This window comes from Aquarana catesbeiana, linkage group LG01 (assembly GCF_042186555.1).
Source record: "Aquarana catesbeiana isolate 2022-GZ linkage group LG01, ASM4218655v1, whole genome shotgun sequence".
In the NCBI taxonomy this organism is placed as follows: Eukaryota; Metazoa; Chordata; class Amphibia; order Anura; family Ranidae; genus Aquarana; species Aquarana catesbeiana.
In genome coordinates this window covers 79,617,761-79,644,525 of record NC_133324.1, presented here as the reverse complement: position 1 = coordinate 79,644,525, position 26,765 = coordinate 79,617,761, and the positions used below count along the sequence as shown (strand labels likewise).

General features: G+C 40.8%; 1 protein-coding gene across 1 annotated transcript in view; it reads left to right on the top strand.

Annotated features, from left to right (window-relative positions):
- Positions 1–26,765, top strand: part of ADAMTS12 (ADAM metallopeptidase with thrombospondin type 1 motif 12) — an 808,982-nt gene that overhangs the window by 665,872 nt on the left and 116,345 nt on the right. The window contains exon 17 of the mRNA XM_073620835.1: positions 8,736–8,862. Coding sequence (XP_073476936.1) covers positions 8,736–8,862 — 127 coding nt within the window. The remainder of the gene's footprint in view (positions 1–8,735; positions 8,863–26,765) is intronic.

Genomic DNA, 26,765 nt, shown 5'->3' with positions numbered 1-26,765 from the left:
CTCACATTCTTGGTGTGACACGGAAGAAAGCGTATCACTTGGTGGAGGTTTCTACTATATGGATTATGAATTTATCATCTCATGGACTTATTCATTAATTGCTATACGTTTTCGCTAAGTTTGCACTTTGCACTTTATATAACATTTAAGGTGTTATTAATTGTGATCACTCAGTTATCTAATCTCAGGATTAGTCTTACCTTTTTGCACATTTTTCAGCATTGTTAATGTGGTTATTATTTTTATTTTTTTCATGCACTGACTAGCGAGATTTAATTTATAATATTTGTTTTGCCTTGGTTTTGTCACTTGGTTAATCGCAGCAATCTATCAAAAATGTTTTCACCTATATTGATATTTTTTTAGCGTGGTATATCTTTTGTGTTTTGTTTTCACAGCGGAAAATGCCTGCTTTACAGTAAGAAGCACTGCCAGAGCAGAAGCATTTCCGAATGGTAGCAGTGGGAAAGTTAACATGTGGCATGGAAGCGAGAGTGCCAGTGAAGCTTGCTTGGGGACAAGCAAAGTTGCTGCCAGTGTGTGTGTGTTACTGCAGAGACTGCCTGCTTTACAGTAGAGACTGTTAATGCCGGAGTACATCTGAGTAATGGCAGAGAAGGAGTGAAAGAGTGTGCCCAACATGTGGTGTTACAGCCAAAGTGCCAGCCTATCGCAGTGAGCAGGCAAAGTCGCCGCCCAGGTTCAGCCTATACAGAAGGATGGGAAAGCTGATGCTTTACTGGGTGCAGATAGGAAGATGCTATGTGGAGGGAGCACCAAGATGGTGCACATAAAAAAGTGCAAATTACCGGAGCCACTGGTTTTTGGCAGCAGTTATCCAGATAGCCTGGTGGAGTTACAACGCAGAATGCTGACTGACACCAGAGTGCAGTTGGTGCCCCAGGGATCCCTAACACTGTGCAGCAGGAATGATAAAGAACACTTTATGCTGGTATGTAGCAGATGCCAGCACATCACAGTCAGGTTATGAGCCTGGGGTCAGTGTGGTTATCCTGGGAAAATGATACTGAAGCTACTGGCTAGCAATCGGTAACCCTGCAGTCTGCTTGTAAACTGGGAGATGGGCAGTTCAGAGATGCCGAGTCCTACTCTTAGAGCCCTTCGAAACGGCAAAGAGCTATCACTGGGGCCAGGACCAGTGGTGGTCACCCAGACTACAATCTTCAAAGGAGCGAGACCCTCATATTCACTACAAGGGGGATAAAATCAATGGGAGACGAAGAGCAGCCCACAAGCAGAACAGATACCAAGGAAGAGGACCAGTTGGCTGTTGTAAAGACTTCCCAAGTGAGCAGGACCCAGAAGCTGGGCTCTACCCTTTCATTGGGTGAAGAGAAGCCCACAGCCTTAGTAACTTTATTGCTCCAGCATGGAAGGAGCCGGATGCCTAAGTTCTTAAATGTGAGCCAGTGTGTAGCGATAGTGGTGGGAAAACAGGTTTTGGCTGGCAGCTAATTCACTTGCAGTCCAATTCAGCTGTCAGGACCTGTGACTTTGACTCTAGAGGCAGCTGCAAATCCCAAATCCTGAATTCTATCATTGAGAATCCAGAGAGGAGTGTACTCCTGTATCTCAGTTTGTTCTACTTTGAAGTGGGCCTTGTGTTGCAGAAAGCTGAAGTGACAAGTTTGAAAAGTCCAAAACCTTTAAAAAGTAAAGCTCCTTTGAACTGCTGCTGTGGCTATAGACACCTGCTATCACTATTTTTCTACATATGTGCAGAGGAGAAAAACCCTCTATCAAGTTTCTCTAGCAAGTTTTCAAGTTCCAGTGTTGAACAGAACTGCTACTCCTCCAAACTTAGGGAGAGGATACTTCACATCTGCATGGATGTCCAGTTGAAGTCAAGTCCAAGTGAGTTGCTGTTGTAGCAAAGGAGAACTGCTCACTAATGTTCTACATATGTGCAGAAGAGGAAAACTGACTGCCAAGCTTCTCCAGCAAGTTCTTCAAGTTTCAAGTTCAAGTGTTAAACTGAACTGCAACTCAAAGGGGCAATTCCCTTGTCCTAAATCCCCGCCACCCTTGCAACAAAGAAAAAGGGTACTTTGGCTCATATGTACAGACTGCTCTGAAAGATCTCAGAGTTTAGAGCTGCTGCCACCCCTCTTGTGCTAGAGAGTCGTCTGTGTTTTTGAGGGGACATTGGTTGGTTAGCTCAACCAATAAAAAAAAAAAAACACATCCATACTATCCCATATACACAATCCTATACCTACAGTATCTCACAAAAGTGAGTACACCCTTCACATTTTTGTAAATATTTTATTCTATCTTTTCATGAGACAACACTGAAGAAATTGCTCTTTGGTACAATGTAAAGTAATAAGTGTACAGCTTGTATAACAGTGTAAATTTGCTGTACCCTCAAAATAACTCAACACAAGCCATTAATGTTTAAACTGCTGGCAACAAAAGTGAGTACACCCCTAAGTGAAAATGTCCAAATTGGACACAAAGTGTCAATATTTTGTGTGGCCACCATTATTTTCCAGCACTGCCTTAACCCTCTAGGGCATGGAGTTCACCAGAGCTTTACAGGTTGCCACTGGAGTCCTCTTCCACTCCTCCATGACGACATCATGGAATTGGTGGATGTTAGAGACCTTGCGCTCCTCCACCTTCCGTTTGAGGATGCCCCACAGATGCTCAATAGGGTTTAGGTCTGGAGACATGCTTGGCCAGTCCATCAGCTTTATCTTCAGCTACTTTAGCAAGGCACTGGTCATCTTGGAGGTGTGTTTGGGGTCGTTATCATGTTGGAACCCTGCCCTGCAGCCCAGTCTCCGAAGGGAGGGGACCATGCTCTGCTTCAGTATGTCACAGTACATGTTGGCATTCATGGTTCCCTCAATGAACTGTAGCTCCCCAGTGCCAGCAGCACTCATGCAGCCCCAGACCATGACAATCCCACCACCATGCTTGACTGTAGGCAAGACACACTTGTCTTTGTACTCCTCACCTGGTTGCCACCACACACGCTTGACACCACCTGAACCAAATAAGATTATCTTGGTCTCATCAGACCACAGGACATGGTTCCAGTAATCCATGTCCTTAGTCTGCTTGTCTTCAGCAAACTGTTTGCAGCCTTTCTTGTGCATCATCTTTAGAGGAGGCTTCCTTATGGGATGACAGCCATGCAGTCCAATTTGATGCAGTGTGCGGCTTATGGTCTGAGTACTGACAGGCTGACCCCGCACCCCTTCAACCTCTGCAGCAATGCTGGCAGCACTCTTATGTCTATTTCCCAAAGACAACCTCTGGATATGATGCTGAGCAAGTGCACTCAACTTCTTTGGTCAACCATGGCGAGGCCTATTCTGAGTGGAACCTGTCCTGTTAAACTGCTGTGTGGTCTTGGCCACTGGGCTGCAGCTCAGTTTTAGGGTCTTGACAATCTTCTTATAGCCTAGGCCATCTTAATGAAGAGCAATAATTCTTTTTTTCAGATCCTCAGAGAGTTCTTTGCCATGAGGTGCCATGTTGAACTTCCAGTGACCAGTATGAGAGAGTGAGAGTGATAACACCGAATTTAACATACCTGCTCCCCATTCACACCTGAGACCTTGTAACACTAATGAGTCACATGACACCAGGGAGAGAAAATGGCTAATTGGGCCCAATTTGGACATTTTCAGTTAGGGGTATACTCACTTTTGTTGCCAGCGGTTTAGACATTAATGGCTGTGTGTTGAGTTATTTTGAGGGGACAGCAAATTTACACTGTTATACAAGCTGTACACTCACTACATTGTAGCAAAGTGTCATTTCTTCAGTGTTGCCACATGAAAAGATATAATAAAATATTTACAAAAAATTGAGAGGTGTACTCACTTTTGTGAGATACTGTACATTTGATCCAGAGGACGTCAAAATACCCCAGCAAAGCATGATCCAATTTGCTACAGCAGGGAGGAAAAAATTTCTTACAGATCCCCCGAGAGGCAAGCGGATATCCCCTGGATCAACTTTACCTATAAATGTTAGTATCCAGTTATGTTATATACACCTAGGAAAGAATCAAGGCCTTTTTTTAAAACTCTGCGAGAGAGTTTATTCCACATTTTCACAGCTCTTACTGTGAAGAAACCTTTCCGTATTTGAAGATAAAATCACTTTTCCGCTAGACGTAAAGAGTGCCCCCCTGTCCTCTGTGATGACCTTAAAGTGAATAACTCAACACCAAGTTCACTATATGGACCCTTTATGTATTTGTACATGTTGATCATATCCCTCCTTACTCTCCTCTTCTCAAGAGAGAATAAAATTAAATTCCTCTAATCTTTTCTCATAGCCAAGCTCCTCCATGCCTCTTATCAGTTTGGTTGCCCTTCTCTGGTCAGGACAGACCAGGCTGGTGTCCTGAAGAGCTCAGTCTATCTAGTTCTTTGTGAAGGAGTTTGGCTCTTGTTGCTCTAAAGAAGAAGCTTTTACCCTTTTAACTGCTTCTACTACAATGCCAAGTTCACAGTTTGCTTGTGCAAGGACTTCTGCCTCAGCTTTAAGAGAAAGGAGTTCACTGTCCCCAACCTGTACATAGTTCTCTTTTTGGAGTATCCCACTCTATTACCTCAATCCTATCCCAGTTACTCCAAAAATAAAATCAACAAAAAGAACACCCCTAGACTTGTTATTGAGAAGAGTGACTGAGAACGTGTGCCTGGCTGCGAGGCAATCTACTGGGAAAAGAACCTGGGCAACTTCCAGCGACTCGGGTGGTAGCGCTACATATACTTAAATATCATTTTTTCCCACCTCAATCCTCATCCATCAGACTAAACAAGCACCTAAAACAAGGGTGCAATTTGTTTTCATTTTTATGGAGTTGGCCTTTAAGGCAGAGAGATCTCGCTGCAAAAGGATCCAAATTGTATAAGAATCAGAGACTAACTCAGCCCACCAGTCTCTGCCTATAGCTACAATACCATTCATAGGTGGACTGGCCTTTAAACTAATAAAAAGGATGCAAATTACTCCTGACTCCTGACAACAACAACAACATGACGTAACATGGTAGAAGAAGAGAACTCTGTCCATACAAACTTACAGTCTAATGCTAGCCATACATTGATAGATTTTCTTGTTCAGCCCGCAGGCAGAATATGAGAAATCTAGTAGATTCCTTCATCCATGCTAAACGGAGTAGATGAATCTTCCCTGCTGGCTATTATATTCAGACAACACTCCTGCAGCTGTGACTACATCTCATTGGATGCAATCATGGATCAGCCAACGGGGCCGCTCATGGCTTTCAATTTGGCTAATTCAGCAAGAATTCATTTAAATCACAGCCATATATGACCAGCTTTAAGCTGACTAAAGATAGATAGAATTTTGAATGAAAGATTCTTAGGAAAAGTCTTGGGATAATTCATATGAAAATTCTCAGAGCATTCAAATGTTGAAAGACTGCTTTTAACATATGATTTTGGAACGAATGGACTTTACTAAACAAAAACCATTTATACTGTTAGAAATTTGTTTGTTCCTGAAAAAAATTCCATCCTACTCCTTTGAGGTTTTTTTGTTACTGTGGTCAAAAAACAAACGTCAGTTTGATCCTGCTAATGATTAGAAAAATGGATGAACTTTTCTTAGAGCCTTTTTTTCCTAAGAATTTTCATTTGAAATTCTACCCATTTATGACCGGTCTTAGGAGGTGATTATATGGTAAGAAATTACTAGGATGGAGAGAAAGAGGAAGAGAAAATTTTGAAGGATTTATAAAAGGGCTACTCTGAAGGTAGGCTTCTCCTTCTCAGTCAACAAAACCAGTCATACTGGGGCTGGAACGTTCCATTACCAAACACTCTCCTGCAAAACCCAAAAATATTCCAAATCCTGAATGAAAACTGTTTTATTCTTGCAACTAATTACATCAGTTCCTTTTATCTTATCTATACCAGGAATAATATATGCTATGTATTTTACTACATGCCAGATCTTTTATCTGTTGGCAAGAGATCAGTAATGGTGACCCTTGTTGCTGATTATTGCAACCATCAGCTGTTTCATACTTTTCTTGTATGCAATTTTTCTCTGTAGTGTAACGTACTGTGCAGCATTCATCTTCATCAGTTTTCCTGAATAATGATCCCACGCCTCTGGAATACGTTAACCTGTGATTAACCTCCTGCCATGCCACGTAGGCCAAGAGATCGGGTCACCATAGTTACAGATCTGATGCACTCCATTACACCGGCCTTTTGTTTTAATAAAACAATTGCAGAAATAAATGGATAGAGTGTTACAAGTTGTTCCATGGATTGCAGATGTCAGTAGATGGAAAATACAATGTTAAACATATATATTTGTCAGATGAGCTATGGCTGCACTAGAACTGGAATGTCTGCTCATGCCAAAGGCTGATGTAAGTTTTTATAACAGAATGTGGCTGGTTATATTCAGCAGAAAGGAGGTAGGATGTTACCTATAAAAATCTTTGCAATTTATAAAATAGGGAAAGGATTCAGGAAAATGTTAGGATGCCTATAAGTGCAATTATGTGAATAATTAAAAAAGTATATATATTTTTAAATGCAATTAGTTTAAATACCTAAACTTCAAAACAAAAAGGAGGGAAATTATCGTGCTGTGAAAGAAGAAAGGTATATATATACAGAAGCCAGCACGGCGGGAGACAACAGCAAATGTAGATAATGTAATAAAATGCAGCGTATATATATATATATATATATATATATATATATATATATATATATATATGACAATATATAATAAAGACAATGTATGTTGTGATCAGTAAAACACACAATGAAATATCAAAATAGTCCACCAAGTGAAAAAATAGCATGAATATAAATATAAAATGATATCCACCAAGTGAAACAATTGTGAATAATGATTGATGAATAATACAATTCAGAAAGTCCTGGTATCAGTGGATAATATCAGAAAAAGTCTCAAAAACATCAATAAGGTAAGTGACATCAACGTGAAGAGACTCAGTGAGGAGAAGCTTGTAAAAGACACCACCACCAATTGCATGAAGGCTTACCGGAAGTAATGGACTTAAAGGGGCTTATACCTCTTAAGTCAAACAGGCTTATGTCGATAAACACCGCATATGGAAAACCATCAGAACTCCTGGACAGATCTTTGAATAGTGTTGACTAACATCAAATCCACAGCATACAGGCACATGATGCTCAAAATGGAAGGAGGGAAAGCCAGAGGTTATTCTTTGCTCGCACGTTGAAACCAAAAATCAAAGAAAGGTTCCACATAGTGTGATATCGTTTAAAAATTACATTTATTTAAAAAAAGTAACAATGGAACACTCACGTTTAGGAAGTGCATGCAAAGCGATATGAAGAGGCGCAGTAATGTTAGCAGAAGTCGACCCAACGCGTTTCATCTGCTTAGATGTCATCTGGGGTATGCCCATACCCCAGATGACGTCTAAGCATACGAAGCACGTAGGGCGCGAGAGCACGTTGCCGCCTGCGACCCGGCAGTGTTGTGATTGAACACAGCAGATTTGGATCAGTGAGTGCCGACACCTGGCAATCATCATGAATTTACACAGGACCTATGTAAACATGGCAGAGCCCTGTCCTGTCACCTGGGAAGTAATAGATTTTCTTTCTCTGCAAAGCAGGGAAAGAAATCCATTACTTCCCCTAGTAAAAGCACCTAACACAGTACACAAAAAAAAAACACTGGCTAGGCACACATTTAACCCTTTGATTGCTCTAGATGTTTAACGCCTTCCCAGCCAGTGTCATTAGTACAGTGACAGTGGATATTTTTCACTGTATTAGTGTCACTGGCCCCCAAAAAAGTGTCAAAAGTGTCAGTTAGTGTCCGATTGTCTGCTGCAGTATCGCAGTCCCATTATAAGTCGTTGATCTCTGCCATTACTAGTAAAAAATAAATAAATAAATAAATACAAATTCCAATATGTATCTCATAGTTTGTAGACACTATAACTTTTGCGCAAACCAATCAATATACGCTTAAGGGGATTTTTTTACCAAAACATGTAGCAGAATACATGTTGGCCTAAATTTAATAATAAATTCGATTTTTTTACATTTTTTTTGTTTATAGCACAAAAAAAAAAAATGCAGTTGTGATACCACTAAAGAAAGCTCTATTTGTGGCAAAAAAAAAGAACATACATTTTGTTTGAGTACAATGTCGCACGACCGCACAATTGTCAGTTAAAGTAACGCAGTGCCGTATCCCAAAAAATGGCCAGGTCAGGAAGGGGGTAAATCTTGTGGCGGTCAAGTGGTTAATGTGAAAAAAAAAAACCTGCATTTCTTCAAGAAAAAACATGAAACTGATAGGGGGGAAAAATAGGCGGAAGGGGGAGAGGTAGGGGTATTTTTTCAATATCATGTGACCTATTCAAAATACTACCTTTAACTGTCTGGGTAAGCACATAGGATGCTATATAACGAATACTGTATATAAATAGTATTTTAATACTTCATAGCTAATATGAGTTCTGTTATTGCTGTCTGTGTAATAGTTGCAAATATTTTGCTAATTTACTGCACTGGTGACTAATTAAAGGGAAAATCTCCCAGTGCCAGAACAGACAGAATTGCACTTAGGAAAAATAAATGGCTGGAGATTCAATTTAATTGTAGATTGGCACAAAAAGGTCCTCCAAAGACTTCATTGTCTTCTCCAAATGAATAACTCAATTAATTATAGATATACATATTTCTACTCCACAGGTGTTCAGCGTCAGATTGCCAGATGTGTACTCAAAGGAAGAGACGTGGTTAAAAATTCCTTTTGTGATCCTGACGCACAGCCAATGCCAAGACAGAAAAAGTGCAACCTGCAAGATTGCCCAGCAAGGTGAATTCATATTAATTAAACACAGCAAAAGATGGTGGAGCAAAGCTGTTCCTTCTATGAGGAACCGGGGAATCTTGTCTGATTGGGCAAAGTGACAGAGCGTCTTTTTTTAAAATAATGTTTTATATCTATCTAAATTTCATCTTTAAGCGTTAATCAGCCGCATAGCTCGTGACCTAAATCAGTGGGCAATGGATCTCCATATTATGATGGCTTTAAAGGCAGACATTTCAACTGAATTTGAAAGCACCTTGAAACACATGAAACTGGAATTCAAATTTTTATACCTGCAGCCTGTGTCCTATTCCCATATGGCCCAGAAGATGGTCTAGGATGGAGACTTGCAATAGCGTCCCTTTAAAGTGGTTGTAAACTCTACCCCACAACTTTGTCCCATGTGAATCCGCATAAAAAACCCTAATGAACACTGCTTGTAGATATCTCCTTACTTGCATAGTATTGTTGTAATCCTTTTTGTTCTTTAGAATGACGTCACTGAGCATGCCCATATCTCCCATGATTTACGGCACACTCTGTGTGCTTGTCTATTATCAGGACTTCCTACGGCACAACACTGAAATCCCACGAGACTGCATAATCACTCAGAGCTTCCTACTACTCCCTATGTGACCATGTGACATCATATGGAGTGGAAAAAAAGGCATCGGACAGCATTACTGCAGTCTTATCAGCTGATAAGACTGACATAGGCAAACACTAGATAATCGGCACAAGTAAATATTATGAAATAAAACAAGTCAGCTATGAGCAGGGAAGCAGGGTTGCCATAGAAACGTTGGATGGAGAAGGAGGCTTGGTTAACAGTACAGGAAGTGCTCAATGTAAGGGCAGGATTACACTCTACTGCGGACTCAGAAAACAATACGTAAGATGGCACTGCTTTACCCCTGGAAGCAAGTTTTTTAAAGTTTCTTTAAACAATAAGTAATATGCGTTTTGGGCTGGATTACAGTGGCTATAGTTTGATAATTACTTATTATAATGGACTAAATGAAAAGAAGCATCAGAGTGGGAGAGTTTACTTCCTCTTTAAAGGGCAGAAATGCTGCAGCAGCCATTGGTGATACAGCATACTGGAGCCAGCACTATCATCCTGATCTTGATTTCATCACCTAGTGCATCCGTGACTTTACTCACTGCATGCTTGTTCCAGATCAGAGACTGGAGTAAACAGTGCTCCATCTTTGGTATTAGGGGCAGGAATAGTGACTCATTGTTGTCAGTGGCCAGAATTATGCTCCATTTCTGGCATCAGAGGGCAGAAAAGTTTCTCCTATCAGTGGGATGAATAGCGCCAGAAGGGCTGGCTAACGGCAAGCAAAGGGCCACATCTGGCCCCCGGGCCGAAGTTTGGAGACCCCTGATCTAAGGCACTGTGCTTGTGACGAGTAGCCTCACAAGATTTGGAATGGGTTTTGGTGCTGCTGTTCTTCTTGCTGGAGAGAAAAGTGTACCTAAAGACCTGCAGTGCAAGGATCTGTGTTCCTCTAACACTCCTGCTGCTTCTTAAAGTGTAACTCCACTTTTGTTAAGAAAAAAACATTCCCCTCTGGGTGATCTATGTACATTGCAAGGAGTATAACAAGTATAACAAACTTTGTTGCAGATTCCTACCTTTTGTTATTCTGAAGAAATCCATGTGTGTTTGATGCAGGGGATGCCTGAAATCTGGCTTGTATCTTAGTGCAGATTTCTGGGAAAATTGGTGATCCAATCACACAAGCAGGAAATGATGTTTCTGGGGAGTGGTCAGTACACACTCTGTGTACAGAACAACCCCAGGTAGCCATATTGCACTGCATTATCAGAAAATTACAGAGCTGCAGATTGAAAAGGAAAGGTAATTTTTTAATAACATTCAATTACAATATGATTAGTGTCGCAATTATATGCGCTATATTATTTTTTCTTTATTTACTTTTTTTTTTCCCCATGAAAGTGGAGTTACCCTTTAATTATTTTTCCATCAGTCATCAGATCACCAGTCATCAGGGGGCACCTCTGACATAAGTAAGCAAAGCTTTGCCTATATCAAGATGACCACCTCCTCAAAGAGTGCAGAACAAGGAATTTCAGAAGAGACAAAGGCACCATACTATTGGCTGTAGAATCCAAAAATGTCCATTACATAATAAACTGAATAACATAACCAATGCATTTTGGGGATTTGCACAATACCCGTTTCATCAGGGCTTAAGGTGCTCTCTGGAAAAAAAAGTGGTAGCCGCTATCACAACCAGCTGTTGAGGCCTTCATTGAGCAAAGGAGCAAATTTTACTCATAAGCCCTTTTAAAGTTTCAGGAGCCAATCATATTTTCCAGAAAGTACTTTAAAGCTGAACTCTGGACTGGAAAAAAAAATTACCCTTGCAGTGGATCCCCCACACAGCAAAGGTTAAATGCTTAAAGGCTACATGAATAGGGAGAAATACTAACCATGCTCTTGGCTCCAGCAGGCTTCCTCTATCCATGCAACCAGTCCAGTGCTGCAGCCTCTGTAGGGTGCTCTTAGCCACAGTATATAGCCCTGCACTATATGTGGTGATGCCAAAGGAACTGCCAACAGCCAGGGAGAAGAGAACAGGGCTGAAAATAAATAAATACAGCCTCTTCCGATAGCCATAGAAATAGCAAGCATTTAACCCTTCTAGTGTGAGGGGACCCCACAGCATGGGTATTTTTTTTCACAGTTCAGTTTTAAGTCTTGAAAAAGGGGGTGTAAACTTTCAACATGCATGTTTTTTTTTTCAGATTTATGATGTAATAAACAATTATTGACACTACAACCACTAGTGTGGGATTCTTGTATCTTCTCAAACTCCTGGATGCTGCTTTGAGAGCTGCTCAAGGCCCCCTTGTGTCCAAGAGCTGCCTAACCAGAGCAATTGTGCTCCACAAAACAGATTTCAATCTGTATTGTAGAACTAAAATATTAAGAAGGTGATGCAGCTCACATTCATAACCTCCAAACAGTGAAGAACAAGACATGGGAAGTCAGTGATGAGAAAAAAGATCAGCTACTGGGAGACCACAGGCAATACTGGTGACCAGTCCTTTGTTCTGTTTGCCAATTTTTTTGGCACAGGTCCCACAATACAGGTCCTCTTTAAGGCCTCATATTAACAGTGAAGGTCTATTGTTCAAATTTTTCGTTTTCTTTATTGTTAGCTATTTGTTGTTGTAGAACAAAATCAATAGCTAGAGGACAGGTTTGCTTTATTTTAAGATGACTTTGGCCTTTCCAATCTGAGAGTCAAAAGGATGAATAACTCTTCATTACAATAAGCCACTTCTGAATGAAACGGGCAAATTCTGATGTTTACCAGATAATCGAGCACTGTCATTTTTATTTGTATCACAAGCTCAGTATTTAAATTAGAAATTGTTATGGATCGTGCTTGAATCAAAAGCCATTCGTTCGTTTTCAGGATGGCGCATCTAGCATGAATTCTGTAATATGCAATAGATCCATTGGGCTTGACACTCACCCCATGAAATCTAGTCATTTTTATTAATTTATTGGCCTATTGCAAGTATTTTGCCAACTAAAAGCATTTTATTTAAACCAGGTTCTTCTCTATATATTGTGATGCTTAAGAGATAAACATTATGAAAAAAAAAAAAATGACAAAATGAAAAAAATAGTATTTTACGTAATTCATTTACATTTAAGGTAAGGACTTTGATGCCTGGAATCTATTTAAACTACACAAAGCGTCTTACTTTGTTTTAAGCCTATAACTTTGCAGGTAATTAATACACAGAGACACACACATAAGCTTTGTAGTAAAATAAAAACAATGACCTAGATTGCGCAAATGTTGTGCTGCTAGTTCAATAGCCGGTCCCTATGTGATCAGTCTCTGCAAATTAGACTTCCAGTTCTGTTATTATTTCTGTATCCACTCTAGTTAGACTGTTTAACAATTTCACAGCCAGAACTGTTTTTGCATCTTTTGCACACATGCTTAAAAAACTATTTCAGGCCTGAAGATTAGTTAAAACCCTAAAATATTATATATTGTCTGAAAGTAGATCCTGGAGAATTAAATAGTAGTAGTTAAAAATGTTTTATGTGACACGATATTTGCACAATGTTTTATCAAACAGAAAATTAAAAAAGTTAATTTTAAAATATATATTGCACAAAATGCAATATATTACCCAATATTTCAGTAGAATATCAAAAATGAGGTTTCACCGAGGAAATAGATACCCAACATGTCAAGCTTTAAACGTGCACGAGCATGAAAGCGACAAGAAAATTTCAGTACCCATCCAAAGTATTAATTTTAAAGTCCCTACAGGTCATCATTTTAGAGTTAACCATGAACAGGGACCCTAGAAATTTTACTGCCACTACAGCAAGCATTGGAATAAGTAACATGTGTATCGCAAGTAACGCCTTCATTCGTAGGCACCCCCCTGACAGGTGCATTTATGTTTCCAAATGCGTGTGGGGGTGGAGCAGGCTCAACATTTTTTGGGGGAGATTTTTAAGTGTTTGGGTGTAAATCTACAGTTCAGTGCGCAGATCATGCTCCATTAGCTTTTATTCCTGACCAAGTGACACTAGAAACTGTAAATGATTATATTTTATACGTCGCTTCCGGGTTCATTCTAGCTAAGGGAGATCAGTGAACTGATCTATGGTGTATTCCTCCCCTCTACCTGGTGACAGGTGGGACAGCAGAGCCTGGGAATCATGGCAGGGGGATAGCACCAGGAAGAGGAACACTCCTGGGATTACAGAAAGCTAACATTCAGCTTGTGGAGTGTGTATAAACTTTCCCCTGCTGCCACAGTCATATGATGTATAGTATTTATTTATTTATTTCAGGTACTTATATAGTGCCGTCAATTTACGCAGCGCTTTACATATACATTGTACATTCACATTAGTCCCTACCCTCAAGGAGCTTACAATCTAAGGTAGTAGTGACAGGACAAAAAGTAAAAAGACCATCTAGCGCTCAGACCAAGGAACTTCACCCAGGGACTGTGGCGCATAATGATTTCAGTCATGCAGCCCTCCCCAAACTGGGCGATCTTCAGAAAATTGTGAAAACATGTACAAGAGGGTGCAAACGCCTAGTGCATTATCACCTAGATTGTTTATTGTTACATCATAAAATGGTAATATACTCACAAAATCAGAATGAAATCAAGCTAGACAATAGCAGCAATCCAGAAAGTGAGATGGGCATCCCCACCGACGCCACATAATGGAGAAGCTTACGCGTTTCCAGGTGACAGACCCCCCCTTCCTCAAAGATAGCATTTTTAGAGTTTTCTGAATATAGCGGTGGCAGTAAAAGGGGTTAAAGTAAACATAGAATTGAATTGTGTTTAATTTGCTAAGCACTGTGTATAAAAATCAAGTGATATGTTTTTTTTTATTTTTATTTTTTTTTTTTATTAAATGCCAGTTTCTACTTTTTTAAAGTGATTGTAAACTCTCTTCTTTTATTTATATTTTTTAATAACAAACATGTCATACTTACCTGCTCTGCGCAATTGAATTGCACATAGCGAAACTGATCCTCTTCTTCACAGGTCCCCCACCAGAGCTCCTGGCTCCTCCTCTGTGCCCCCATAGAAAGCCGTTTCCAATTGTGGCACACCTCGGGCTCGATCCCCAGCCGTGCTGCCTGCATCCATAGACACAGACAGCACGGCTTGGCCCCAAGACCAGCTTCCTTGTCACAGGATTTGACTGAAAGTAGCAGGAGCCAGTGGCATTGGTTCTCAGCCAAGCCTGTGAGAGAGGGGAGAAAGGGAAGAGAAGAATTGTAGACAGCGTGGGATCGAGTGAGAGCTCAGGTAAGTATAAGCAAGGGTGAGGAGGCATACTGCTATCTAAGCATTTTTTACCTTAATGGCAAGAATACATTAAGGTAAAAAAAATAGGCTTTAGAACCACTTTAGTCTTTGAAACAACCACCTATAGTCTTTATTGGGAGAGCATACCTGACAGACTGATCATGTAGGAGAGCAATTGGCAAACTGCAGCAGAGCATTATCCCCCTATAACAGGAAACACCTAAGCAAAGACCTTCATGGTAGGATCACCTAGTATTTATTTAATGAAAGCAGCAGATTTAATAATATTATAAATCATTTTTGCTGTCACTTTAACCTGTTAAATTATATATAACATTTTAGTCATTTTCACAATCATCTACTTTAACATTTGTGTTAAAGAGAGAGGATCTTCCTTCATTTTCGAAAAAAAATTCAAAGTCAGTAGTTACAAATACTGTAGCTACTGACTTTTAGGGAAGAGACACTTGCCTAGCTAGGGATCCGTTGCTGTCCTCACCCAAACTGGTTCTTCACTGGTCTTCAGATCCCTGGTGCCAACATTTTGACTGTGGGGAACTGGCTGTGATTCCTTCACAGCCCCCTTTCCACCACGTATGTGTGAGCTGTACTAGGCCCTGTGAATGGTTCTACATGTCCTGGGACCTGTGATGTGTCCCAGAAGGTGTCAGGGAGGGGTGGGGGAGAACTTCTGCTGAGAATGCCTAAGCGACGACAGCCAAAGTGGGAGTGGGTATTTGACAAAAAAAGGTCCAAAACATTTTTCACCTTTAAAAAAAAAAAATTACAAAAGTGGGAGAGGAGGAGGACCAGCAGAATGTCCCTTTAGGGGTGAAATTCCCCTTTAACCTCCATGGCGGTAATCCCAAGTGTGGCTCGGGGTTAATTTTCATTACCAAAAGTGGTAACCCCGAGCCACACTCAGGGTTACACCATAGTAATCCTGTACCGTTACTTACCTTGTCTCTGTGATCCCCCGATATGCTCCCACTGTGTCCTCCCATGACTGGTCTCCGGCCGTGTTCTCTGACCGATGCATTAGTCTTCTGGGTTCCCTTCCCTGTGAGCCCTGCAACGCAAGGGGGCGAAGCCGACGGGGAAATTCAAAAAAGTTCAAAACATAACATACACACAATACATTATAATCTGTAGATTACTGTATCAAACCATTTCACCTCAGTTTTGTCCCTAGTGCTTTGTCCAGTGCCTCGTTTGCACGTTTACCATTCTTTCTGCCTGGAAACTTGAGAACGTCCATGGCATTCAAAAAGCGTCCCTTTAGGTCAAAAGCGCTTTTAGACCAGCTAGGAAACAGTGATAGTGAATTAGAATCAATTGCAGAATTGAGCGATAATGATTTGTGGGGAAATTCGTCATCAGACACTGAAAGTGACGACAGCGACGAGTCTGCGACTGAGCTAAGTGATGTGCGAGCTTGGTACTCTAGTACGTCTGGTACGGATCAGACAGCTCTCCCATATTCCCATTTACTGGAGCATCTGGTATGAAAGTAGACGTTGAACACAACAACCCTTTTGGCACACTTACAATTATTTCTGACCGATGAAGTTATTGAAAAAATAGTTACTGAGACAAACCAGTACAAAGAGCAACAATTAGCTACTACACTACTACAGTTTCCAAGAAGCAGAAAGTGGGAACCAATGACCAAAGTTGACATTTGGAAATTTCTGGGCCTAATACTTCAGGGAGTGGTTGGGAAGCCCCTGCAGAAGTGGTATTGGACAACTAATAAATTACTTACCACTCCATTCTTTGGCACGGTCATGTCAGAGTACAGATTTTCCCTGATCATGAAATATTTACACTTCGAAAACAACAAAGAATTTGATGAAACTACTCATCCTGCACCAAAACTAAAGAACATTTGGGAAGTATCTCAAATGATTCTAAAGAATGTCCAATGGAGCTATGTGTAAGAAAGAGATAATAGCGTAGATGAAAGTTTAATGGCCTACAAGGGAAGGCTCAGCTGAGTAAAATACATTGCATTAAAGAAAGCACGATTTGGCGTATAATCCTACATGCTATGTGAATTGTCATCTGGCTACATTTGGAATTCAGTCATATACACTGGAAAAGGAACAAAATTCAATCAAAAATACAGCAACTATGGAATGGCAACATCTTCCATTCTTTCACTCATTGAGCCATTGCTAAATCAGGGCTATTGCTTAACAATCAACAACTTTTATATGCCTCCTGAACTTTATGAGTTTCTTCTGCAAAACAAAACAGATACCTATGGAACCGTTAGGGCTAACCGGCGCGACATGCCGCCAATAATTGGCAATAAGAAGCGGAAGACTGGAGACATGGTTGCCTGGCAGAAAGGCAAAATGATGGCACTGTAATGGCGTGACAAGGAAGAAGTGTGACTAATGAGTACACTCCATAATACCTCCACTGTTATGGTACACATGAAAGGTGGGAAAGAAATCATGAAGCCACAAGTAGTGATAGATTACAATAACACCATGAGAGGTGTCGACCAAGCTGACCAAGCAATGGCATTCTACCCAGCAATGAGGAAATAGTAAAGGAAGTACTATAAGAAGATCTTCAGGCATCTTCTTCAGCAATGTTTGTGGAATGCCTACATTCTGCTAAAAAAAAGACTGACAAGCCTGTGATTCATTCTGACTTCATTTGGAAAGTTGCTGAACATATCTTTGTGAACCACCAAACACCATCAATGGCTGTGAATAGAGCTGGATATTATGCTGTTGGTGTCAACCCAGAACGCCTGACTGGTCGTCACTTCATGGACTACATCCCACCAACTGAGAAAAAGTCAGCACCTACATGGATGTGCGCGGTTTGCTGCTTGAAGCGAGATGACAGTGGAAAGAAAATAAGAAAAGAAACCAGGTTCCATTGTCCTGATTGTTACGTCTAACTTTGTGCAGTCCCATGTTTCAAAATGTTTCATTCCTGGGATGTTTACTAAACCAATATGCAGTGTCTAGTATTACAGTGACTAGTAATATTGCGCCCTTGTTTGGACAAATTTCACTGTGTTTGGTTTGATTACATTATTGAATAAAATGTATTATTATTATATCATTATTTTTTATAATTATTTATTATATTATGATTTATGATTTCATGTTTCAAACTTTATCATACCCGGGATGTCTACTTGACTCTTGTTTGGACAGATTTAAGTGAGTTATTCCTGATGCCGCGCACACACGATCGGACTTTACGGCATACTTGGTCCGGCGTACCGGATTTCGTCGGACAATTCGATCGTGTGTGGGCTCCAGCGGACTTTGTTTTCTCAAAAGTTTGACGGACTTAGATTTAAAACATGTTTCAAATCTATCCGACGGACTCGAGTCCGGTCGAAAAGTCCGCTCGTCTGTATGCTAGTCCGACGGACAAAAACCGATGCTAGGGCAGCTAGTGGCTACTGGCTATGAACGTTCTTGTTTTAGTCCGGTCGTACGTCATCACGTGCGAATCCGTCGGACTTTGGTTGATCGTGTGTAGGCAAGTCTGTTCATTTGGAAAGTCCGTCGGAAAGTCCGCCGGGCAAAGTATGCCGTAAAGTCCGGTCGTGTGTACGCGGCATAAGAATTACAGGCCTACAATATAAAACAACAACTTTTCATTCAAAACAATGTACAGCTTTGACATTCAAAAATTCTGGCATAATCAGACAGCCAGGGAGGTTAAGGTTCACTATATTAGAAACAAGCAAATATAACATTCATTTTGAAGAATGAAGCTAACAACAAAGAAAATCTAATTTGCTAAAATAACCCCTAAATAATATTTTTTGCCTCCATAGAATAAAGCCTTTCATACATAATCAGCCTTGACACATCGTATAAGAAGATGCATAGATGTAAAAAAAAAATGTATTTTGATAAATCTTTTGACAGATACTGCATTTCAGAGCTTGGAATGCATAAATCTGTTCAGAGGGAACAAGATGTGTTTATTTAGATATTCAAGTGCAACATGTTCTGCTCATGAAACATGTCTATTTGTAACTTACAATACCAAGAAAGAAATCACATTGAGTCTTTGATCTTATTCAAGGCTGACTTTTGTTTCTGAGTAGGTCTCTCTTTTTTTTTTTATTATAATGTTCCCAGTTGGAAGAAGTTCATGTTTACATTCTATCATACACTAGTGCCAGTGATTTTTGATTACAATATGGTTGCATTAAAGAAACATTATGGCTATAAATATATGAGTTTGTAGCATCTTCTAGCTAATGTAGTGTGCTAGATGTGTATAGTTAGCTCTTAGTGTACAGTAGGTAAATTGGCTTGGCTTAGAGCCAGGCTTGGGGGAATCTGGGTCAGGGTTGAGTGACTCAGGGAGGCTGGATGACTCAGCAAGCAGTATCTCTGGTGCCTCCCCCATTTTCTGGAACTTTGGAGAAGATGTTTCCAGATGTAGTGGGTGGAGGCTAGGAGGAGCTGTTTGGCATATTTATGAGGGCCTCAGCCAATCCCCAGCAAATGGACTGGCAGGGGGTGGACTCACCCCATAAATAGGCATGAGTCATGCCAGCAGGGGCAGTCGGGTGGAAGATGGAGATGGAGTGCTAAGGAGGCTGTCAGAGGCCCTCGTAGGTGCTGCCAAGTCTGGGGGGAGTTTCCTCAGTCCTGGGGCTCGGGTGCTGGAAGGATCCCTCACAACACACAGAGGAACCCTTTCCTGGAGGCATGGGAGCAAGTGAGAGGACAGCAGGATCAGGTCAGCACGTATGAGAGATTACCTGAGAGTGTTCAGTCTGGAAGGACTGTGGAGAGAGTGGCAATTTGGAGGACTGTGGAGAAGTTAGCCAGAAGGGCTAGTGAAAAGGCCAGCTGCAGCCAGGCAAGTTGGCAGTGCCTGAAGAGGTGGTGCTGAGATCAGTGACCACAGAGAGGAAATGCTGGGAAAGTGTGAGCTGTGTCACCCTATCCTCAAATGTAGGGGCTGCGAGTCCTTGCCTGTAATGGGCCTTTGCTACCAAATTGCAACAAGGTGACACTGTAGGAGTCCTGCAAGCAAATGAGGGCTGGAGGAAGTAAAGGAGTGTATATAGACTGTATGTAGAAGAAGTTGTCCCTGAAGTTTGCTTTGGGATTAAGTGGGCATCACATAATTTTCCAATCCCTATCCAATTTCTAATCCCTAAATAAAACAAAAAATAAAACATAAAGTACCTGACTGTTCTCTGATTTTGAAGTGACTGTGAACATTCAGTGTGCCTGGCTGTGAAAGGTGGGGGATCCCAGTTACTTGTGGCCCTTAAGGGGGTGTGCTACACATTTAAAGTGTCTGAGGAAAGATTACACAGAGCAGAGATTATTTCACTAAATGGTATCTTCCATCATACTTGATTTGATTGTAGCCATATTAGTGCAATTGTGACAGAGAAAATTGAGTACTGTCCATAATATTTTTTTTATTTGCACTAACATACAATTTTTCAGGACAAGCTTTCGGGGTATGTCCCCTTCTTCAAGCTCCAAGCAGTACTGATTTACAAATTTTTAAGCAGAATGTTATAGAAAAAAAAAAAAAGCAAAAAACAAACACATACAAATCAATGGTAATAAAAATAGAAACAGAGTTAGTGAGATAAGACAGAGGGAGAGCAATAGAATGGGGGGGGGGGGGATACTAGTCACAGAGGGGGGTTGTAAAACTTTAGCATAATGTGTAAGGAAACCAATATCTAAATTCTGGCCATTATTTTTCGTGTCAAAAAGAGGTATCATTCTTAGTTCAAATGTTTTCCTTTCCTGGATAGTTCTGAAGTTCCCTTTAAGAACTAAAACATTGAGGTCTTCTATAGTGTGGTCCAGTTGTGAAAAGTGTCCCACAGGTGTGCATAAACTGTCCTTTTTATGTTCTTTGATGTTATGTCTGTGCAAATTCATCCTCGCTTGCAACTTCTGTCCTGTTTCACCAACATAAGATCCTTTGCTGCACCTTTTGCATTGGATGAGGTACACAACATTACTGGAGGTACAGTTGTAAGATCCCATGATATTGAAGGTCCCATTTGTGTGTGTAACACTTTTGGATAGATTGATCTGGTTATATAGTTTGCAACGTTTTTTATTGCAGGGTTTGCTTCCATTATTTGTGACTCCATAATCAGAGTCAAGTTTCCTGCTGATTAGTTTGTGTCTGAGGTTGGGAGGTTGTCTGAAAGCCAATAATGGGGGTTGTTGGAATATTCCTTTCAAAGTTTCATCCTTTGTTATAATGGGTTGTAAATCTTTGATTATCTTTTTGATCCCTTCAAGTGCTGGGTTGTTGACTAGAGGTATTCAGTTATTTGTTTTTTTCTCTGTGTATTGGAGGAGATTTTCTCTTCGGGTTTTCAAGGCTGTGTTTATGCTGTTGTTGATAGTTTTGTCTTTGTAACCTTTCTCATGGAAGGATCTGCCAGTGTTCTGAAATGTTTATCTCTGTCTTCTGGGTCTGAACAAATTTGGTGGTATCTGATGGCCTGGCTGTGTATGATGGCCCGTTTAGTGTGTTGGGGGTGAAAACTGGAACTATGAAGATAGCTGCATCGGTCAGTCGGTTTTCTGTATATCAACGTGTAAAGCTTGTCATCCCTGATGTATACTGTAATGTCCAGGAAGTTGACATGTGTGTTCGAATAGTCCATTTTTAGTTTGATAGATGGGTGAAAAGTGTTGATCAATGAGAAGAATTGGTTTAGATTTTCTTCACCTTCAGTCCATATCATGAAGATATCATCAATATAGCGATAATATCTGTATGGCTTTTGTTGTATGCTGTTCAGGAATTTGTCTTCCAGGTTAGCCATAAATAAGTTTGCATATTGGGGTGCCATTTTGCTTCCCATAGCAGTACCCATGCACTGGAGCTAGATGTCATTATTGAAAGTGAAGTAGTTGTGTGCAAGAATGAATTCGATGAGCTGTGTCACATCCTCAGCAGTGTATTTGTGGTTTGGTGAGGATGATAAGAATCTGTGACATGCCGCCAACCCATCCTTGTGAGGGATGTTACTGTACAGAGATTCTATATCCATAGTGACTAGAAGTCTATTTGGTGGTAATTGTTTTATATTGTTAAGCTTGTTCAGAAAATCAGTGGTGTCTTGCAGGAAACTCGCAGTGTTCATGACTAAAGATTTTAACATGTTTTCTGCAAGGCCTGAGATATGTTCGGTAAGTGTATTCATACCTGTTATAATGGGTCTGCCTGGATTTCCTGGCTTGTGAATTTTGGGCAGTATGTAGAAGTCTCCAATTTCTGGATTATCCGGAATCGCATTGATGAGTTCTGAATGTAGGTGGCTTGGTATTGTCGCAATGAGACCTTTTAATTGCTTAGTAAAATCCTGGGTCGGATCATAATCCAGTTTTTTGTAGTAAGTAATATTTGCCAGCTGCTCTGGCCCTCTTGTATATATTTGTCTGTATCCATCACAGCGACTGCTCCTCCTTTATCTGCTGGTTTGATGGTTATGGCCTGATTATTGTGCAGATCATGTACAGCTCTTCGCTCCAGTGGTGAAAGGTTGTATAATATTTTCTTTTGCTGGGTGGATATCAGGGATGTGACTCGCAGCCTGAAGCTGTCAATATAGGTATCCAGTTTGGGGTTGCGTCCTTGTGGAGGTGTGAAGTTGCTGTTCTTTTTCTTTTTATCACCTCCTATTGTCCTAGGATTCCTTTCCTTACTGTGAAAATATTATTTGAGCCTTATGCAGCGTACACACGGTTGGACTTTTCAAGCGGACTTGTCCGATGGACACCGACGGAGCAAATCCGGCGGACAATCCGATCGTGTGTGGGCTTCACCAGATCTTCAGCGGACTTTTCCAGTCACAAATCTGACGGACTTTAGATTTGGAATATGCTTCAAATCTTTACGTTGTAACTCCGCCGGACCCAGAAATCCGCTCGTCTGTATGCTAGCCCGATGGACAAAAACCGACGCTAGGGCAGCTATTGGCTACTGGCTATCAACTTCCTTATTTTAGTCCGGTGTACGTCATCACGTACGAATTCGACGGACTTTGGTGGATCGTGTGTAGGCAAGTCCATCGAAAGTCCGCTGGAAAGTCTGTCGGACCAGTCCGGATGAAAAGTCCGCCTGTGTGTATGCGGCCTTAGTCTCCTAAAGAATTCCTCCATATCTGACCATACCTGTAAATTATCCAATTTGGTGGTTGGGCAGAATGTGAGGCCTTTGGAGAGGACTGTTGTTTCTGGTGTAGAAAGTTTATGATTTGACAAATTTATGATTCCGAGTTCCTCTGTTATATCCACATTTTCTGTAAAGTCAGTATTTACACAAGGGTTACCTTGGGATTCTGGATCGGGTTCCAAGTTGCTGATAGCAGGAGTTATAGAAGTTGTGTTTGTTTTGTGTTGTTTAGGTTGTATCCAAAAGGTCTGCTCTTGGTGTAGCTTTTGGAGTTTTTTTTGCTTCCTGTTCATGGCAAGTTTTTGCAGTTGTCTTTGTAAGGTTTCGATTTCATTCTTAATTTGATTGATGCTTATAGGGTCCAATGGTGTTGAGGTTTCAAACACCAACTGCTTTTGTTTCCGGATTGTTTCCCTTTTACCATACAGTTTATGAATGAGGTTGTTCCTTAAAGTGGGGTTCCCATTTAAAAAAAAAAAATTAAAAGTCAGCAGCTACAAATACTGTAGCTGCTGACTTTTAATCGGACATTTACCTGTCCCAGGGTCCAGCGATGCAGGGGATCGAAGCCCCGCCTGTCCCCTCCTCCACTTGGCGGCAACGGCATTTAACTGTGGGTGCCCGGCTGTGCCTTCACAGCCGGGCGCCCACTGCGCATGCGCGAGCCACGCCGCGTGCCGTCACTGGCCCGTAATCATCTGGGACCGGTCACGTGTCCCAGATGATTGACAAGAGGGAGGGTGGAGAGGCGATCTCCCTTACTGCGCCGAGGGAAGTGATGTCACCAGCCCAGGCACCGAAGGAGGCAGACTACAAGGGACCCCCTAGCAACAGCCATTTAGAAGTGAGTAAAAAAAAATTTTTTTTTATTTTTTTTAAGCGCATTACTAATTTTTTTTGGGTGGGGTGGAACTCCACTTTAACCTTTCGCTGGTACGTCTGCAGAGTCCTTCTGCATAAGGAGAGTTCAGTGTATTTGCACAAGGATTTTTAATCTGGAGACCCTGTGGTATGAGATTCCTCTTTTTGCATCTTGAGAGAAAGAAGATGTCGCTGTTGACCTGTGTTTCCTTTGTGATCAGGTTGGTTAACTGCTTCTTTATGCGGCTATATGCAGTATCTTCCATCATACTTGATTTGATTGTAGCCGTATTAGTGCCAGAGAATTGTGACAGAGAAAATTGAGTACTGTCCGTGATACTTTTTTTATTTGCACTAATATAATATCATAATATTATTATCATGGGATCTTACAACTATACCTCCAGTAATGTTGTGTACCTCATCCAATGCAAAAGGTATAGCAAAGGATCTTATGTTGGTGAAACAGGACAGAAGTTGCAAGCGAGGATGAATTTACACAGACATACCATCAAAGAACATAAAGAAGACAGTTTATGCACACCTGTGGGAAATCACTTCTCACAACTGGACCACACTATAGAAGACTTCAATGTTTTCGTTTTTAAAGGGAACTTCAGAACTATCCAGGAAAGGAAAACGTTTGAACTAAGAATGATACTTCTTTTTGAAACGAAAAATAATGGCCTGAATTTAGATATTGCTACCCTTACACATTATGCTAAAGTTTTACGATCCCCTCTGTGACTAATATCCCCCCCCTCCATTCCTTAGCTCTTCCTCTGTCTTATCTCACTAACTCTGCTGCTATCTTTATTACCATTGATTTGTATGTGTTTGTTTTTCTCTTTTATTTTTTTCTTTAACATTCTGCTTAAAAATTTGTGAATCCTTACTGCTTGGACCTTGAAGAAGGGGACATACCCCGAAAGCTTGTCCTGAAAAATTGTATGTTAGTGCAAATAAAAAAAGTATCACGGACAGTACTAAATGGTATAAAATGGAAACTTGGAAATTTTCTTTTCCCGACGCTTAAGCATGACAGCTTACACATGGAAATAGCTGCATCTTCAACCCAATCACAGGACTGGTTATACTAAAAGGGAAACTTCCATCACAAGGGCTCCTTCATGTTAACAATGTTGAAAAAGGCTAAATTAGACACTGCACAGGCATGTCTGTTCAGCAGAGCGGTAATGGTAAATGAAGCAGTATAAGCTGCTTTTACAATACTAGAAAGATTAAAGGAATTAAATGAGAGCACACTATCTGAGGCTGGGATTATACTGTTGGATACTGGTCACACTATGTATATTATATGGACAGTAAAGGAAGCCTGGAGTCTATTGATCAGTCCTACATTTATCAGAAGTGTAATTAAGAATGGCACAAAGCTTTATCTAATAATCTATGATGCATTCAGTAGCCTTATAATGTGAAATATCTCTTATTGAAGTAGTGAGGTTGACAACCTTTATAATAACATGTCTTCATTGTGGATATGCTTTTCTTTCCTGAGTCAATTAGAGGCAATTAACCTACATGGGCCATGATGATAATACATCCCAAGATGACATTGACATGTGAGCTTTGTATCCCAAACCTGTTTCATGACAGGGAAAGAAATATGTTAGGTTAAATATATTAGGCTTTACTGAAAAACGGAGATGCTCATACTAGAGGCATAATGTGTACGTTGGGGCAAAAAAAAAATGCTGTACATCTTCTATGATATATGAACATTTTTCCATGTTTTATCCTTTTATAGACCCTGTGTCCACAGGAAAATACCTGTTGACCTGCCTTGTTCTGGGCTCACAACAGCATTTCCATGGACTGGGTGGTGTCAGCCCTGTCCAGTTTTCTTGTGCTGAACTGCTTAGAGCTTATACACATGGCTGCAAAAATGCAGTGATTTTATTAATAACATTTTTTTTTCTTTTAGGCTTCTGAACGTAGGTGCAACTGAGGAAGCTGGGCAGCAATAGAAGCCTGCCTCCTAGCAACTGAGAACGCTGGGCAGCAAAAGCTGCCTTTATTCTAACAACTTAAGACACTAGATCGCAATAGTAGCCTTCATCCCAGCAGCTGAGAATGCTAGGTAGCAAGAGTTGCCTTCGTACTAGCAGCTGAGTAGGATAGGCGGCAATAGTTGCATTTGTTATTGCAACTGAGGATGCCGGGAGGCAATAGCTGCCTTTGTCCTATCAACAGAAGGTGCTAGTTGGCAATAGTTGCCTTCATCCTAGCAACTGAGGATGCTAGGTTTCAATAGTTGCCTTTGTTATAGCAACTAGATCTCAATAGTAGCCTTCATCCTAGCAGCTGAGGGCGCAAGGTGGCAATAGTCGTCTTCATATTAGCAACTGAGAATGCTAGATAGCAAGAGTTGCCTTCGTCCTAGTAATGGAGGACACTAGGCATCAAAAGCTGCTTGTGTCCCAGGCTGAGCACGCTAGGCTGCAAATGAGTATGCTAGGCTGCAATAGCAGGTGGTAGGTGGAATTAATCACCTGCATCCTAGTAACTGAGGATGCTAGTGGCCACTTGTATCCTGGCAATGTGCAGATGGTAGGTGCTAATTGCTGTCTGTGTCCTAGCAACTTAAGATACTAGAGGTGATAGCTGCATTAAGACACTAAGCAGCAATGGCCACCTGTGTCCTATCATCCAATAGGCTGCATCAACCTTGTACGCTAGTATGCATGTGGAGGTTGATGAAAGTTTGTTTTCCTTCAGTCAAAAAGCCTTGTCTTATAAGGATATGGTTAAGAGTATATATAGAGTATATGGTGTGTGTGTGTGTATATATATATATATATATATATATATATATATATATATATATATATATACACATATATAGTTTCCTGATGGTGACTACAGTGAATCTAGCCTGCACTTGGATTGTCGGTTTGATTGCTTATAGGTTGCTCTGGACATGCATGTGAGAGAGTGACAAAGCACCAGCACAATTTAGAGACAGAAACAGGGAGTTGTCACCTTAAAACAGGAAGTGCCTTAACAAG